This window comes from Cyanistes caeruleus, chromosome 2 (genome assembly GCF_971803275.1).
Source record: "Cyanistes caeruleus chromosome 2, bCyaCae1.hap1.1, whole genome shotgun sequence".
In the NCBI taxonomy this organism is placed as follows: Eukaryota; Metazoa; Chordata; class Aves; order Passeriformes; family Paridae; genus Cyanistes; species Cyanistes caeruleus.
The window spans coordinates 1,161,926-1,179,937 of NC_141702.1; the positions used below are offsets into that span (position 1 = coordinate 1,161,926).

General features: G+C 53.1%; 1 protein-coding gene across 4 annotated transcripts in view; it reads right to left on the reverse strand.

Moving 5' to 3' along the window:
- The window catches only part of OTOF (otoferlin), an 81,245-nt gene that overhangs the window by 58,934 nt on the left and 4,299 nt on the right, over positions 1–18,012 (reverse strand). For all 4 annotated transcript variants that reach the window (XM_086875360.1, XM_086875359.1, XM_086875361.1 and 1 more), the window contains exons 3-5: positions 13,862–13,950; positions 6,922–7,021; positions 1,115–1,326 (exon numbers count right to left, since the gene is read on the reverse strand). In XM_086875360.1, the coding sequence (XP_086731486.1) occupies positions 1,115–1,326; positions 6,922–7,021; positions 13,862–13,950 (401 nt within the window). The remainder of the gene's footprint in view (positions 1–1,114; positions 1,327–6,921; positions 7,022–13,861; positions 13,951–18,012) is intronic.

Genomic DNA, 18,012 nt, shown 5'->3' on the forward strand with positions numbered 1-18,012 from the left:
ACCTTGTCACCAGCCTGGAGCACTGAGTGCCGCATCCAGGAATTCCTTGGACACCTCCAGGGATGGTGCCCTGAGTATCCGCAGGCTCATGGAGAACTGATCCCAGCTCTCCCTTTATCCCAGTGGAGTCACCTGCAACATTCCCAGTCACTGGGCTGGGATTCCTACTGCTCCCAGCAGCTTCCTGTCCAGGGATGTCGGGATTCAGTCCCTGGGATTGTTCCCATCCAGGGGCAGCTCCCAAGGAAAGCTACGGATCCCCGAAGGAACAGAAAACTGGAACTTCCCTTGGAACAACTGGAGTTGTCCCACCCTGGGATTCCTCAGGAATTCCCAGCAGGAATCCCAGGGTGTGGGATTTCGCTTATCCTGGGGAGTGACTGAGATCCCAAGGGCTGCCCTGGAGCCACCTCCATCCTGGGAGCACCCATGGACACCTGAGATCCCACCGGTGAAGCCTGGCCAGGAGCCAGACCCTCCATCCCCTCTGGATCATGGATGGAGGATGGAATGACGCTTCCTGTCCATGTGCCACAGTCCTGGAACTCTCATCTCCAGCTGTGGAGCACCAGGAGCTGCTGGGGCCACCTGGATCCCATCATCACATGGAGCTGTTCCATGGAGCCACCGGCGAGCCCTGACCTCCGTCCAGACCTTTTCATCCCCTTGGGATCAGGGTGGATTGATGTTTCCTGTCCATGTGCCACAGTCCTGGAACTCTCAGCTCCAGCCGTGGAGCACCAGGAGAGAGATCCAGCTGGGATCACCAGGAGATCCAGCTGGGACCACCAGGAGATCCAGCTGAGATCACCTGGATCCAACCCTCATGGAGCTGTTCCATGGATCCACCGGCGAGCCCTGACCTCCATCCAGACCTTTTATCCCCTTGGGATCTCCATGGAATGACAATTCCTGTCCATGTGCTACAATCCTGGAAGTTCAGCTCTGTCCTGAAGCACCAGCAGCTGCCGGGGCCACCTGGATCCCACCCTGACCTGGAGCTGTTCCATGGATCCTGCGAGGGCAGGAGATTCCCCTTGGAGCAGCACTGGGATCACCTCCCGACGATCCAAGCCCTCCCAATCCCACATCCAAGAGCTCTGCATCCCGTTACCTCCTGAAGCTCCTCTCCGTGGCCTGCTGGTTGGATTTCCCGGGAGAGACGTCGGAGCCGTGCCGGTGGCCAGACAGGAGGCTGTCGGTCTCCAAGGAATACCTTCCATCCCCTTCCGAGTGCACGCTGGGCGTCTCCAGGAATTCCTTGTCATTCCAGGTGCCCACGGTGCCATCCACAGCCTGGTAGTGGATCTCTATGGAGATGCTGGTCTGAAAGACAGGGAGACAACGTCGGCATCCGGGGAACATCCTGGGAAGTCCAAAAATCGGGAAGAGCATCGGCTGTTGGATGTTTTAGCCTTGCTGATCCCAAAGTTTCTCTGTTCCTGGATACATGGAGAGCAGCTCGTGGTTGGAGAGGATCCGACCACGGTGCTGATTCACCGGGAATTCCCGGTGCATCCCGGACCGGCTGCAGGAGAGCCAGGAGAAGGGAAATCCCAGAAGAGCAGCTGGAGCCAGTTCCTGGTGGAGCTGTGCTCCCTGGTCCACCACTTTGTTGGGAATTTCCCCCTGGGATACTGCTAATCCATGGATTTGTGGTGCTTTACCCCAGCCCGGTCCTGTCTCCAGGCAGGGCAGGGTTTTTTTGGGAATGGGTATCCCTGGGAACTCTTGGATCAGTCCCGGTTTGGATGTCCCAGTGTGGCCGTGGTGGGACTCGGGGACACGAAGGAGCTGGCACTGGATGGGTCACCCCAAGCTTCCATGGATCACGGAATCCTGGAATGCTTTGGGTGGGAAGGGACCTTAAAACTCATCCAATTCCCATTCCAGCTTCCCCTATCCCAGGCTGCTCCAAGCCCCACCCGACCTTTCCTTGGACACTCTCAGGGATTCTCTGGGAATTCCAGCCCAGCCCCTCCCCACCCTCCCAGCCAGGAATTCCTTCCCAATATCCCGTATCCAATCTCTAAACCTCCTGGGATGGACCAGCTCCGAATAAATTCCTGTCCCTTTTCCATCTGGCCATTCCCAGCACACTCCCAGCCAGGAATTCCTCCCCAGTATCCCATCTCCAATCTCTAAACCTCCTGGGATGGACCAGCTCCGAATAAATTCCCGTCCCTTTTCCATCTGGCCATTCCCAACTCACCCCAGGCCAGGAATTCCTTCCCAATATCCCATATCCAATCTCTAAACTTCCTGGGATGGACCAGCTCCGAATAAATTCCTCTCCCTTTTCCATCTGGCCATTCCCAATTCACTCCAGGCAACAGCAAATTCAGGTTTGGAGCTTTCAGGTCTTTTTCTCCCTAATTTTTTTTTTTTCTTTTTCCTGCCTAAAACCTTTCCCTGCATTTCAAACAGAATCAAATCCATGGGATTTTCTCCTGTGGCTGAAATCCTTCTAAAAAGCTCAGAATTGGACAAAGCAAATCGCAAAAAAAAGAGAGAAAAAGCCACCCAAAAAGCCCAAATTCCCTCTCTTAAAAAAATGTCTCTTTTGAAAAGCCAACAGCTGCTGCTGAGATCGAAGTCCAAGGAAAAATCACTTTTCCACCTCCACTCCGCTTCCATGGAGAAATTCTCTGTCATTTTGGGTGCAAAAACAATGGATTTCAGATAAAAACACGCACGCACATGAGAGGGGGGAAAAAGAAAAGAAAGAAAGGTTAAAAAATGGGGGATGTGGGAATTTCTTGCAGAAATTCTCCCTTTTTTCCACGTTCCTGTTGAAGGGGAGGTGCAGGGGTGAAGGGGAATCCAAGGATTGGGAGGAGAGCGACAATTCCACAGGGATCCCGCACGTGACAGCCGGAGGGTGACTCAGTCCCAGCTGGGAACGGAGCTCTGGATTGATTTCTCTTCTTTCTTGGTTTTTTTTTTTTTGGGAAAAAAAATCCAAATTTGAGTCAATCACAACTGATTTCCCATCCTCCCCCCCCAAGCTGTTGGAAAATGTAAAAAAAAAACCCCAAAACCAGGAAAAGAGGAGAAAAAAACAGGGATAAAAGTTGGAATATTCAGATTTTCACATTTTCAGCTGTGCGGGGTTAAAAATCTCCTTTTCCAGCTGGATTTGGGGGTTAAAAAATCCTTCTGAGGCAGGGAAAAAAAGAAGGATCTAACGAAGCAAAAGGTCTGTGGGATGAGTGGGATCATCCCTCGCAAGTGCAATTAGGAGGTGTGGGTTGGAAAGAGGAGAAATTCCCGTTGGAAACAAAGGAATGGGAAAGAAAATGAAGAAGGAGAAAATTCCCTGCAGAGCTGGGGAGGGGATGATTTTTCCCTGGGGATTTTAAGTGGAGTTTTTAACAGATTTTTTTATGGAATTTTTAATGGATTTTTAAAGGATTTTTTATATATTTTTATGGATTTTTATGGATTTTTTTATATTTTTAATGGCTTTTTTATGAATTTTTTATATATTTTTATGGATTTTTATGGATATTTATGGATTTTTTATGGATTTTTTATGGATTTTTATGGATTTTTTAATGGATTTTAATGGATTTTTTATGAATTTGTATGGATTTTTTTAATATATTTTAATGGATTTTTATGGATTTTTTAAAATTTTTATATATATATTTTTATGGATTTTAAATAGATTTTTCATGGATTTTTTATGGATTTTTTTATGGATTTTTAATAGATTTTTTAATGGATTTTTATGGATTTTTTTAATGGATTTTTTAATGGATTTCTTATGGATTTTTTATGGATTTTTTTAATGGATTTTTTTAAATTTTATGGATTTTTATGGATTTTTTATATATTTTTATGGATTTTTATGGGTTTTTATGGATTTTTTATGGATTTTTTTTATGGATTTCTTATGGATTTTTTATGGATTTTTTTTATTTTTATGGATTTTTAATGGATTTTTTAATATATATTTTTATGGATTTTTAATGGATTTTTAATATATTTTTATGGATTTTTTATAGATTTTTAATGGAATTTTTAATAGATTTTTTATGGATTTTTATGGATTTTTTTAATAGATTTTTTATGGATTTTTATGGATTTTTTTATGGATTTTTTATGGATTTTCCCCCCCTGCTGCTTGAGAAAAAAATTCCTTCTGAGCCATCCTGGCTTTTCTCCTGGAGGAGAATGGACACAGCTGGAATTTCCCTCCCGGCTCCGGCATTCCAGGAGTTTTCAATCTCCTGGCCAAGGGAATGAGGTCGAGAGGGAGATGCCAGGGACGGTTCCCGGCCAGCCTGGAAAAAGGAAAACCATTTCCAACCTTTCCTTTGGCCTCCGTGATGGGAAAACGAGGATGTTCCCGGAAATCCTCGGGATGGGAAAGGACCTTAAAGCTCATCCCATTCCAATCCCGACACTTCCCGCTATCCCAGGGTGATCCAACTTGGCTTTGCTCCCAGGGATCCAGGGGCAGCCACAGCTTCCCTGGGAATTCCAGCCCGGCCGGGAATTCCTTCCCAAGCTCCCAGCTCCCCTTTCCCAGTGGGAAGCCATTCCCTGCCTCCTGGCCCTGCGGCCCTTTCCCAAATCCCAGCTCTCCCGCAGCCCCTGGAGCCTCGGGAAGCGGCTCCCAGGATTCCCGGGATCCTTCCCTGATCCGGCTGCACATTCCCGGCTCTCCCAGCCCAGAATTGGATCCAGCCCCATCCCGACTCCTCCTGGAGAAGGAATTTCGGGATCCAGGGGCTTCACTGGGAATTGGGAACTCCAGGAAGGGTCTCCCTTCCCTTTTCCATCCCTGAATTCCATAAAAATCCCCTGGGATGGATCCTGAGTGTCCTCAATCCCAGAAACCCAGAATGCTTTGGGACGGGATCCAGGGATTTTCAATCCCATCCCATTCCCACCCCGATCCCGGGCTGCTCCAGCCTTTCCTTGGACGGTCCCAGGGATTCTCCGGGAATTCCTTCCCGAGCTCCCAGCTCCCCTTTCCCAGTGGGAAGCCATTCCCTGGCTCCTGGCCCTGCGGCCCTTTCCCAAATCCCAGCTCTCCCGCAGCCCCTGGAGCCTCGGGAAGCGGCTCCCAGGATTCCCGGGATCCTTCCCTGATCCGGCTGCACATTCCCGGCTCTCCAGCCCTCGGAGCAGCTCCGTGGCCTCTGACTCTGTTTCCCCAGACCTTGGATCTCCTGGACAATTCCCTTGGAATCCCATCATTCCCACCCCTCTGGGAAAATCAGGATGAGCTCCCCCCCAAGTCCGGGATCGCATCCCTCATCCCGAGCCCCCATCCCGAGGGAAAAGCTCCCCCCGTTCGGAGCCGCCGCCGCTTCCCTCGCTGCGCTCCCATCTCCCGGGAGCCGTTTCCCATGGAAACCGAGTTTTGGAAACGCGGCTATTTCTGATCCCCATCTCCAGCCCCGGGGCTTCCATGAAAAATCAGCTTTTCCCGGGAAGCCGCCGCCTCATCCAGCACCAAGGACAGGGCAAGATGCGCGGAATTCTTGGAATTGGCAGGGAGGAGAGCGGGATTTCATCAAAGCGGCTTCTCCGGGGAGAGGGGGTGGAGAGAGGGAAGGGAAGCAATAAAAACCGGGAATCCAGGCCTGAGGAGGGAGGGAAAACGCAAGGAGTACAGATGTGCTTGGGAAAAAATAATTCCAGCTGCTCCCTGTCTTTTTTTTGGGAAGCGGCCGGATTAAAACGGCTCCCAAAAGGAGGAAAATCCCGTATTTTTAGGATCCTTCAGTGCCACAGAGGGTAGAGAGGAAAATCAGCGGGTGGAGGCGGAATCCTCCCAAATTCCTGATGGCAAAGAAATTCCTGATGGCCTCCCGGCCTGGCCGGGGCTTGGGAGGGAATCCTGGAATTCCAGACTGCTGTGGGAGGGAAGAGACCTTAAATCCCTTAAATCCCCCCTCATTCCAACCCTGACATTTCCCACGATCCCAGGGTGCTCCAACCTGGCCTTGGACATTCCCGGGGATCCAGGGGCAGCCGCAGCTGCTCTGGGAATTCCGGTCCAGCCCCATCCCACCCTCCCAGCCAGGAATTCCTTCCCAAAATCCCACCCAGCCCTGCCCTCTGGCAGGGGGTGGAACGGGATGAGCTTTAAGGTCCCTTTCAACCCAAAGCATTCCATGTTTCCATGATAAATGACACTCGGAATCCAGGATTTTTATGGAAGTTGGGGAGGTAGAAGGGAGGAGAGGGGAAGGGAGACCCTTCCTGGAGTCCCGAGATTCCGAGAGAATTCCCTTGATCCCGAAATTCCTTCTCGGAGAGGAGCTGGGCTGTGGGAGGGATCCAATGTCAGGATCTGGATCCAGGCTGGGAGAGCCGGGAATGTGCAGCCGGATCAGGGAGGGATCCTGGGAATCCTGGGAGCCGCTTCCCGAGGCTCCAGGGGCTGCGGGAGAGCTGGGATTTGGGAAAGGGCCGCAGGGCCAGGAGCCAGGGAATGGCTTCCCACTGGGAAAGGGGAGCTGGGAGCTTGGGAAGGAATTCCTGGCCAGGCTGGAATTCCCAGGGAAGCTGCAGCTGCCCCTGGATCCCTGGGAATGAGGTTGGATCACCCTGGGATAGTGGGAGGTGTCAGGCTTGGAATGAGATGGGATTTAAAGTCCTTTCCCAGCCAAAACAGTCTGGAATTCGGGGATTCCATCCTGGGCTTCTCCCTGTCCGTGCTCGGATCAGACCGGATCCATCCCTGCTCTTCCCCCATCCCAAACTTCCCAAACCTCCCGTGCTTTCCCAACCCGGGCTCCTCCGTGCACCCTCCAGCCATTCCCTAACCTCACCCCCTCAGAGCAGGAGCTCCAGGGATGGAGGCTGGGGATCCGGGTGGGAACACCGCAATCCCTGTTCCCACGGATCCAGCGGATCAGGGAATGCCGGGAATGCCGGCCGTTCCCCTCGGGGACCCACCTGGATGGCGGAATTGTTGTCATCGATGAGCGTGTCCGTCACCTCCAGATGCCCTTCCGCCACCACCTTCTGCAGGACCATCCGGAAGGTCCCGATGAGCCTGCGGAGAAAAGGAGAGGAAATCCCGGGAATTCTCCCTGCCAGAACCCGATTTCCGTGGGAAAAGGGCTTTGCTGGAGCCGAGCGGGGCCCCGATTCCCGTTTTCCTTAGGAAGAGGGAGAGGAGAGATCCCAGCTCAGGGCTCGGGGGAGATGATGGAAAAAGGAGGAGCCATTCCAAGGGAATGCTGTTGGGATGAGGAGAGGAGGAGGTTTGGGAACCGTCACTCTTGAATTCCTGGGATGCAGCTGAGGGATCCCAAAGTGGCCTTTTCCGTACGGAACGTCCACGCTGGATTCCGTGCCGGTGACTCAAACAGGGACCGGGGACTGTCCCTCATCCATCTGCACCACGTCATGGGATCACGGAATGCTTTGGGTGGGAATGGACCTTGGAGCTCATCCCGTTCCACCTGATTCCTTCCACAGCCCCGGGTGGCTCCAATGACACCAAGGAATTTTTCCCAATATCCAACCCAAGCCTCCCCATGGCCGTTCCCTCTCATCCTGTCCCTCGTTCCCTGGGAGCAGAGCCCTTCCCTGGACACACTCCAGCCCCTCCAGGGCTTCCCGGCGGAGCTCTGTCTCCGAGGTGCCCTGCAGGGGGTGGAACAGGAAAACCTCTCCTTTGTTTGCTCTGTGATTCCCAATCCGGAAAAAACAGCGCATCCCATGGAAACCTCCTTCACCTCCAAGACGAGGAGAAAGCGGCTGTGTCCACCTGGATTTCAGGGATTGGACAACAGCAGCATTCCCTGCCTGCCAGAGCAGCAACAGCAGCAGCTCTGGAAAGCATTCCTGGAGAAAATCCTGGCTTTATTCCATGGAATATCCTGAGCTGGGAGGGTCCCAACGGGAGCATCCAGGCCAATTCCAGCTATTCCTCAGGAGCAGAGCCTGCAGGGCTCCAGATTCCTGCAGGGATCCCTGGATTTGTGTTTTTTTAACCTGTTTGGAATCCAGAATATTCCCAGGTGTGGCTTCCCTGCTCCTCCTGGATCCAGGTGGATCCAGGTGCTTTTGGTGCTCAATGCCCAGAGAGGGCTGAGGAAGGAAGGGGAAATTCCTCCTGGAATATTCCCCTGGAGCCGCTCCGAGGGCTCTGGAGCCAGGCTGGGAGAGCTGGGAATGTCCAGCTGGAGAAGGGAAGGATGCAGGGAGAGCTCAGAGCCCCTCCAGGGCCTGAAGGGGCTCCAGGAGAGTGACTGGGGACAAGGGCTGGAGGGACAGGACACAGGGAAAAGGGATCTTGGGAAGGAATTCCTGGCTGGGAGGGGCTGGGTTGGAATTCCCAGAGCAGCTGGAGCTGCCCCTGGATCCCTGGAAGTGCCCAAATCCAGGCTGCATGGGGCTTGGAGCAGCCTGGGACAGTGGGAGGTGTCAAGGTTGGAATGGGATGATCCTTAAGGTCCCTTCCCACCCAAAGCATTCCATGGATCCATGCCAAAACCAGGAAACTCGGAGCCATCCCCAGCCCTGCGGCGGAGGGCAGGGATAGCTGGGATCTCGGGAGGGAATTCCCGGCTCTGGAGGTGGCGAGCCCTGGCACAGATTCCCGGAGAAGCTCCTTGTCCTCCCTCGGATCCTTCCCGAGCCGCTTCCCCCGGCAGGATCCGAGCCAGACGGAATTAAACATTCAGGATTTGTCAGCGCAGCCGTTCACTTCCAGGCGTTCCATAATTCATCGGGGCCCTGCTCCCTCCTTTCCCCGGCATTTCTGCTGATGGAAAAAAGGGAATTTTTCTGGGTCAGCCGTAATTTTATCAGCCCGGAGCAGCAGGTCTGCTTTCCGACCCCAGCCAGGCCGGTTCCGTACCTGGAGCTCACTGGAATCCTGGGATTGGGAGGTCCGGGATGCTCCAAATCCTGGGATTTGCCCTCGTGGTGCATCCCAACTTCCAAGGATGCCTCCTGTATCCCTGAGGTGATTCCAGGGTCACGCTGAGGGGGATGATGGTGAATCCTGTAAATCCTGCCAGGCTTTGCCAGCACTGCCGTTTTCCAAGGGAAAGAATTCCAGCTGTCTGTGCCAAGAGCATCCTCCAGTCCAGGAATTCCTGTTCTCCCTCCTCTGCTCCCTCAGCCTCGGGATAATGTTTGATCCTGAGTTCTGCTCCTGAAGCCAGGGAGAGGCTCTTTTTCGGGAATGGCATCTCCATCCCTCCATCCATGGATCCATGGATCCATCCATCCATTCATCCATCCATCCATCATCCATCCATCATCCATCATCCATCCATCATCCATCCATCATCCATCCATCCATCCATCCATCCATCCATCCATCCATCATCCATCCATCATCCATCATCCATCCATCATCATCCATCATCCATCCATCATCCATCCATCATCCATCCATCCATCATCCATCCATCATCCATCCATCCATCCATCCATCATCCATCCATCCATCCATCCATCCATCCATCATCCATCCGTCATCCATCATCCATCCATCCATCCATCCATCATCCATCCATCCATCCATCCATCCATCCATCCATCCATCATCCATCCATCCATCCATCCATCATCCATCCATCATCCATCCATCCATCTATCCATCCATCCATCCATCCATCCATCATCCATCATCCATCCATCCATCCATCCATCCATCATCCATCCATCCATCATCCATCCATCCATCCATCCATCCATCATCCATCATCCATCCATCCATCATCCATCCATCATCCATCATCCATCATCCATCCATCCATCATCCATCCATTCATCCATCCATCCATCCATCCATCCATCCATCCATCCATCCATCATCCATCCATCCATCCATCATCCATCCATCCATCCATCATCCATCCATCCATCCATCCATCCATCATCCATCCATCCATCCATCATCCATCCATCCATCCATCCATCCATCATCCATCATCCATCCATCCATCCATCCATCATCCACCATCCATCCATCCATCCATCCATCATCCATCCATCATCCATCCATCCATCCATCCATCATCCATCCATCCATCCATCATCCATCCATCCATCCATCCATCATCCATCCATCCATCCATCATCCATCCATCCATCCATCCATCCATCCATCATCCATCCATCATCCATCCATCCATCATCCATCATCCATCCATCCATCCATCATCCATCCATCATCCATCCATCCATCCATCATCCACCATCCATCCATCCATCCATCCATCCATCCATCCATCATCAATCCATCCATCATCCATCCATCCCTCCCTGGAAACTGACAAGAGCCAAGTCCTGGCACCTCCATCCCGCTTTTCTCCCCACTTCCAGACACCCCTGGAAAGGCGGGATAAGGAAAACAGTGGAATTCCACCCCTTTCCATGGAATCATCCTGCTGAACCCTCCGGGAAGTGTCCAAGGCCAGATTGGACGGGACTTGGAGCACTTTGGGATCCTGGAAAGTGTCCATTCCCATTTGGAACCTGCAGCTTTTCCATGGATGTCCAGATCCCTGCTTGGGCAATCCTGATTAATTCCAGCTCCTTCCTCTTGCAGCTCCTGCCTGGAGATTCCTCTGGAATGAGGAGCCTTTTTCCTTCTTCCTCAAATTGCTGCTTCATCCGGAATTGCCTCGTGCCTTGGAATCGGAGCTTCCAAAACTCCCTAATTATCCCCTTCCCTCCGCTTGCCCGTAATGACTCAAGGTCCATTTGCACCTGGAATTCCTGGAGAAATCAGGGATACTCCAGCAGCTCCAGCTCAGCAGCCCCCAGGAATTAAAAGCTGCTCCAGCCGAGTTTCTTCCCCCTTTTTCTTCAGGAAACTCTTGCAAAAATTTCCATGAAGGAATTTTCCTTTGGAAGGCGAGCGGAGCGGGATAACGAGGGAAGCCAGCCCCTGGAAATATCCTGCCGGGAAAATCCACCAGGGATATCCTGCCGGGAAATTCCATTCGGGATGAGGTTTCCGAGGCGGCGCTTTGGGTGTGCTCAGGCTCTCGCTCCGTGTTTGGACCGGTTTTGATCCGGGAATGAAAAATTCCACAAAATCTGATGTGGCCGGAGCCGAAGGGGCCTCACAGGATTGGGCACCGAGGATTCCGGCACGGAATCCCGGAATGGTTTGGATGGGAAGGACCTGAGGGCTGATCCCATTCCAACCCTGACCTTCTACAATCCCAGATTGCTCCAAGCCCCATCCAACATTTTTTTTTGGATATTTTCAGGTATGGAGCAGCCTCAGCTCTCCAGGAAATTCCATCCCAGCCAGGAATTCCATCCCCAAATCCACGTGGGGAGGCTTCGGACAACAGGGATTCTCCAGCTCCAGAGTCAATTCTTTCCGTTCTCCTGCTCCAGATAATTTTCCGCGGCTGGAAGGAGGATCCCTCCAGAGACACAAAGGACTCAAGCCAGGCCAGGATCTCCACGGCTGGAGAAGAACAAAGGACGGCACCGAGCTCCGTTTTCATCCTGGAGACTCCAGGGATGGATTAAACCCTTGGGAATCCGGCTCTTCGTTCCCCTGTCGGGCAGCTCCCACCTCTTCTCCATGGGATTGGTTTTCCAGGGGGAAATCATCCGTGCCCCCTGCTCCGGGTTTGGAATGTGGCTTCGGGACAGATCCCGAGGAAAACGGGGACAAGGAGGAGAGGGAACCCCCTGGAGAAAAAGCTCCCTGGCTTTGCAAACATTCCCTAAGGATTGGGATCTCTGCCCGGTGTTATCCCTGCTTTCTGCATGAGGAAAACTTGGAAAGGCTGTCCCAAAAGTTTGGGAATGGCTCCGTGGGGATGCTGCTCCGTAGCCACCGGATCACGGCTGCCTCTTGGATTCATCCCTTTGCTTCCTTCTCCTGGGTGTGATTCCCATTCCCGCATCCCTCGGGAGTGTCCTGGAGTGACTTTTCCCGCTAGAATCCCCAAAAATTTGGGATCTCAATTTCCCTCCATCCAACCTCTCCCATGGGAAAACATCCCAGGAATTTTCTCTCATCCTGGATGGGTTCTGAAGTTCTCCCAGGGGACCAGGAGACCGTGGAAAATGACAGAATTCCAACAGGATCCCACTATTCCCACCCAGGTCATCCCAGCTCACCCCAGGATTTCCCAGGATCGGATGGATTATTTCATGCCATGGGAATCCCCTGAGATGTTTTTCAGGATGTGGAGGCCCCACAGTTTTTGATCATTCCCTCATGTGGAGCTTTTCCAGTGGGAATTTCCACCTGGGAATCACCCAGCCACACCTGGACGCTTTGGATGTGTCCTGGAGAGATTCCCAGACGGGAAATTCCCAATCCAGGAGCTTGGGGACAGGATTTTTGGGATGACGTGGCTTCTCCCTCATCCAACCCTGCCCTTTTCCTTGGATACTCAGCACCCTGGGAATGCTGCCGGGGCCCCTCCGGAGCCGGGATGAACCCAGCGGGATCCAGAGGCACCAAACAAGGATCATATTCCCGGGAATTGGCCACCGGTGACGGCCACGGGGACAGGGAACAAAAGGAGCAGCTCGGACGTGACTCCCTCGTCATTCCGGAGGGTCTGGATCAGGTCCTGGATCAGGTATCCCACCTTTTTCCAGGCCTTTGATCAACGGCCTTCATCAGCCGCACGTGAATTATTCACGGAGCGCCCGGATCAGCTTTCCCAGCCCCGGAGCTCCCGAGCCTCCTCCTCCTCCTCCTCCTCCGGAGCTCCAGCCCTGCCTCGGTTTTATGGGAATTCCTATTCCAGACATTCCCATCATTCCTGGAGGGATGTTCCCAATCCTCTACGTCCTCTCCCTTCCTCCTCCTCCAGCTCATTCCTGGACAAGGAGGACGGGCTGGAATTATGGACCGTGGGATTTCTCTTCCCACGTGTTACCGGCATTCCCAGAGGGTTGTTCCCAAAATTCTCCCTCCTCTCCCAGCAGATTCAGGGGAGAGGCCGGAGTTCCAGCACTGCCCTGCTTTCATGTAATTTTTTTCCCGTTGTATTCCTGGAGGGATCTTCCCAGAAATATCCCAAACTCATCCAACTTATTCCGAGGTTTAGTGGGATTTCCCATTCCAGGTATTCCCGGCATTCCTGGAGGGATGGTCCTAACTCTCTCCCTCCTCTCTACTCTCCTTCTCCTCCCAGTTTTTCCTGGAAAAGGAGGATTTCCTGGAGTTCCAGCACTGCCTTGTTTTAACGGGATTTCCTTTTCCAGGTATTCCCAGAGGGATGTTCCCTCACTTTGGTGGGATTTCCTTTTCCAGGTATTCCCGGCATTCCCGGAGGGATGTTCCCAGCACCAGCTCCTCTCTTCTCTTCCCCACCCTCCCATCCGGGAATTCCTTCCCAGAATCCCAGCTCCCCTTTCCCAGTGGGAAGCCATTCCCTGGCTCCTGGCCCTGCGGCCCTTTCCCAAATCCCAGCTCTCCCGCAGCCCCTGGAGCCTCGGGAAGCGGCTCCCAGCATTCCCAGGATCCTCCTCTTTCCCAGGTGTCCCCATGGATCCATGTGGGAAGGGAGCTGAAATCCTGTCCGATTCCAAGCCCGACAGCTCCCGCTATCCCAGGCAGCTCCAAGCCTCCTCCAACCTTTCCTTGGACACTTCCAGGGACGGGACAGCCACGATTTCCCTGGACACAATCAATCCAACACCTGCGGGATTTGGGAAATCTGGGAAAACACATCCCGGCATCAACCTCCAGCCGGATTATCCACCCCCAAAAATTCCAATTTCCTTTAAAACACAGAAATTTTATGGGGGAAAAAAACCACCAAACCCTGGCGTGAGTTGGGAAAAACCTTGATGCTGAGGTGAATTCCCGGAAATTCCCAGGAAACTGCTCCGAAGGGAAACGGGATGGGATGGGCGGGGCCCTCGGGAAGAAGGGACTCACCTGTTGGAGAAGACCTTGCTGTAGTTGAACACTTGGATCTCCAGGAGCTCATTCCCATCAATGCTGCTCGCCACTGGCCAGCGGAAAGTCTGGGAAAAGAAGAGGGATGAGCCGGGATGAGCTGGGAGCATTTTGGGAATGGCAGGAATTGGATGAGCCAGGATCATTTTGGGAAAAGGAAAGAGAGGAACCAGGAGTGTTCAGGAAAAGAAGGACAAGGATGATCCAAGAGTTTTTTGGGAAAAGGAGGAGAGGGATGAGCCAGGATTAGTTGGGAAAAGGAGAGGGATGAGCCAGGAGTGTTCAGGAAAAGGACAAGAATAATCCAGGAGTTTTCAGGAAAAGGAAGAGATGGAAGCCAGGATTATTTGGGAAAAGGGAGAGGGATGAGCCGGGAGCAGTTTGGGAAAGGAAGAGAGAGAAGAGCCAGGATTAGTTGGGAAAAGGAGAGGGATGAGCCAGGAGTGTTCAGGAAAAGGACAAGAATAATCCAGGAGTTTTCAGGAAAAGGAAGAGATGGAAGCCAGGATTATTTGGGAAAAGGAGGAGATGGAAGCCAGGATTATTTGGGAAAAGGGAGAGGGATGAGCCGGGAGCAGTTTGGGAAAGGAAGAGAGGGAAGAGCCAGGATTAGTTGGGAAAAGGAGAGGGATGAGCCAGGAGTGTTCAGGAAAAGGACAAGAATAATCCAGGAGTTTTCAGGAAAAGGAAGAGATGGAAGCCAGGATTATTTGGGAAAAGGAGGAGAGGGATGAGCTGGGAGCAGTTTGGGAAAGGAAGAGAGGGAAGAGCCGGGAGCGGTTTGGGAAAAGGAGAGGGAAGAGCCAGGATTAGCTGGGAAAATGGGGAATTGGAATTAGCCAGGATCATTTTGGGAAAAGGAGAGGGATGAGCCAGGAGTGTTCAGGAAAATAAGGACAAGGATGATCCAGGAGTTTTCAGGAAAAAGAGGAGATGGATGAGCCAGGATTATCTGGGAAAATGAGGCATGGGAAGATCCAGGAGCGGTTTGGGAACAGGAGGAGCGGGATGGGGCAGGAGAGTTCCAGGAGCTGCAGTGGAGAGGATGAGGATGGAGAGCGGCCGCTTTTCCCAGGAAAAGGCTCGGGGCTGTTTTATCGGGATGTCCCTAAGGATGAGCCCAGTGCCAGCTCTTATGGATACACACGTGGAAAAGAGAAATGCATCCTTTGGATGAGGATCCAGGGAATGCAGAGCCGGCCTGGGAGAGCTGGGAATGTGCAGCCAGATCAGGGAAGGATCCCGGGAATCCTGGGAGCCGCTTCCCGAGTCTCCAGGGGCTGCGGGAGAGCTGGGATTTGGGAAAGGGCCGCAGGGCCAGGAGCCAGGGAATGGCTTCCCACTGGGAAAGGGGAGCTGGGAGCTTGGGAAGGAATTCCCAGAGAATCCCTGGATCCCTGGGAATGTCCAAGGCCAGGCTGGATCACCCTGGGGTAGTGGGAGGTGTCAGGGTAGGAATGGGATGATCCTAAAATTCCCTCCACACCCAAACCATTCCATGATCCCATAAAATACAATCCCTTCCTTATTTTCTTCTTGCTTCCCAAGGCAAATCCCTCTGTCCGCCCAACCCCCTGCATTCCCGGTTTTCCAAGCCCCAGGACCTCTGGAATTCCCACATCCCCCCTTCCCAAGCCTCTCCTTTCCCATTCCCGGCTTGGGAATGCTCCAGAGGAGCGGATCCAGGATCTGGGATCGCTCCCAGGAGCGGCAGAGCGGAATCGAGCACCAGGGGAAGAGAATTTGCTCATCCAGCAAATTCCCAGGAAGGAGCCGGTGCCTCCTCAGCACTTCCCGACGCTCATTCCCGAGCTATTTATTCCCGGCTTCCATTTGTCTGCAGAGCCAAGGAAGCCAAGGAAAAATCGCGGGGATGGAGAAGGAAATGGGAAACGGCGCCACCGGATCCGGCATCGCTCCGGATCCCGCAGCGGGATTTATCCCAGGCTCTCCCTGCGGGGGTGGGATTTTGTCCTTCCCCTGCTTTTTCCCCTCTTTGGTTGGTTTTCCAAAGGTTTTGATGCTCCAGGGATCGGATCTGGCGCTAAAATTCCCAGGAAATCCCAAGGTTATGGAATCAAGGAGCTGCTCAGGTTGGAAAAATCCTCAGAGATCGCCAAATCCAAGAATTCCCAGCGCCCTTTGACCCGTGTCCCCGCATCCACGTGGATTCCCTCCAGGAATGGGGGTTCCACCTCCGGACAGCCCTTTCCCAGCAGGAATTCTGCAGGAATACCCCCCCGGCCCCAGGAATTCTCCCATTCCCACTTTTCAGGGCTCTGCACCAACAGCCCTCGGCTCCTTTTCCCAGGGAGAGGAGGGAAAAAATGGGAATTTTTCCAGCCAGGCTCCCTCATCCCTGTCCCAGCTCCATCCTGGATGTGCCCTGGGGGCTCCGGATCCACCGAATCCAAGGAAATCCGCTCCAAATCCAAGGAAAGGCAGAAATTGTGGGGAGCGACGCGAATCCAGGGATTCCCTTAAACCCTGGGATGGTGTTTGCCACAGGAAAAGGGGGAAAACAAGTCTGGAAAAGAGCCACAGGTCGATCCGAGGGATTTTCCAAGTGCTGGGAAAAAAACTGGGAAGGCCCAGGCACAGAATTCCCAGAGAAGCTGTGGAAGTGCCCGAGGCCCGGCTGGACGGGGCTCGGAGCGCCCTGGGATCAGGGAAGGGAACGGGATGAGCTTCGAGGCCTCTTCCCACCCAAAATTCCATGAATTCCCTGGAATCGATGGGAGCAGCTCCTCCCTCGGGGCCTGTCCGAAATTATCCCAGGAAACTTCAGCTCCTGGGAATTCGGGCTCCCCCGTTCCCGGGGATTCCCTCCCCTCCCAGGCTGGGGGAGACCTCCGGGATGAAATCCTTGGGGATGCAGCGTGGAGCAAGAACAGTCCCGGTTAATCGGGGAGCTGTGCCCAGCCTCTGGAATATCCAGCAGAGGATTTGCGGAATCCGTCAAGGAAGGAAGGGAAAAATAATTGGAAAAGAGATGGAGCGAAACCGAATAAATGGGAAACAGCGGAGCGTGAAAGGCAAATCCTGCCCGGAGGCGGATCCCGATTGTCGGGAAGAGGGGGCAGGAAAAGAGGGAATTAGCTTGGATTCCTCCAGCTCTGAGATCACAGAATCCAGGGATTACTGAGGTTGGAAAAGCCCCTCTGGGATCATGGAATCCAAGACGCGGGAAGCGGGAATAGGACAATTCCCGGAGCGCCGCATCCAGGAATTCCTTGGAAAACTCCAGGGATGGAGATCCCCAAACTCCCCAGGAGCCCCTTCCAAGGCCTGAGCACCTTTTCCATGGGGAATTGTTCCCAAAATTCCACCTCGGCTTCCCCGGCCCAGCCCGGAGCCGTTTCCCCTTGTCCTGTCCCTGTTCCCGGGATTTGGGATCTTCCACGGATAATCCAAGCAGTTTGAGCTTCAAATACTCCCAGGGATTCCCTGTGCCGGCACGGATTCCCTGGATATTCCCCCCGGTGGGAAGGATTGGATCCTCCGGGTCCAGGAACGGCTGCTCCAGGAGGGATTCTCTTCCCTAAAAATGTTGGAATTCCGGGCCGGACACGGCTCCAACGCGATCCCAACCATTCATGGTGAATGGAGCAGGGGGGGAAAAAATCCCACAGGGAGCCAGGGAAGGGAAAAATTCCCAAAAATCTGGGATGCTCCAAGCCTGGAAGCGTTCAGGGAATGGTTTGGGCGGGAACTCAAATCCCATTCCATGGGCAGGGAATGTTTCCCTATCCCAGCTCATTCCCAGCTTTTTCCTGGACACTCCCAGGGATCCAGGGGCAGCCGCAGCTCCTCTGGGAATTCCGTGCCCGAAGGAAAATAAGGAATTTCAGGGAGGGGAATAAAATCCCAACTTTTTCCTCCTGAGACAAGGGAAAACGGAGCCAAAATCCCGGCAGGATTTTCCCAGCTTGGATAAACAATATTTTTTCCCCAGAATTCAGTGTGGAAAACACGGAAAATTTTAAGTTTTCCATTAATCCACAGCTTGGAAAATTCCTTAGGGATTTTCCCGCCCGTGTCCAGCCAGGAATCCAGGAGAAACCTTGGAGCAAAGGACAAAGAACAAAACTTGGGAGTGGGGATTTCACCCGGACGGGGAATCCCGGGAA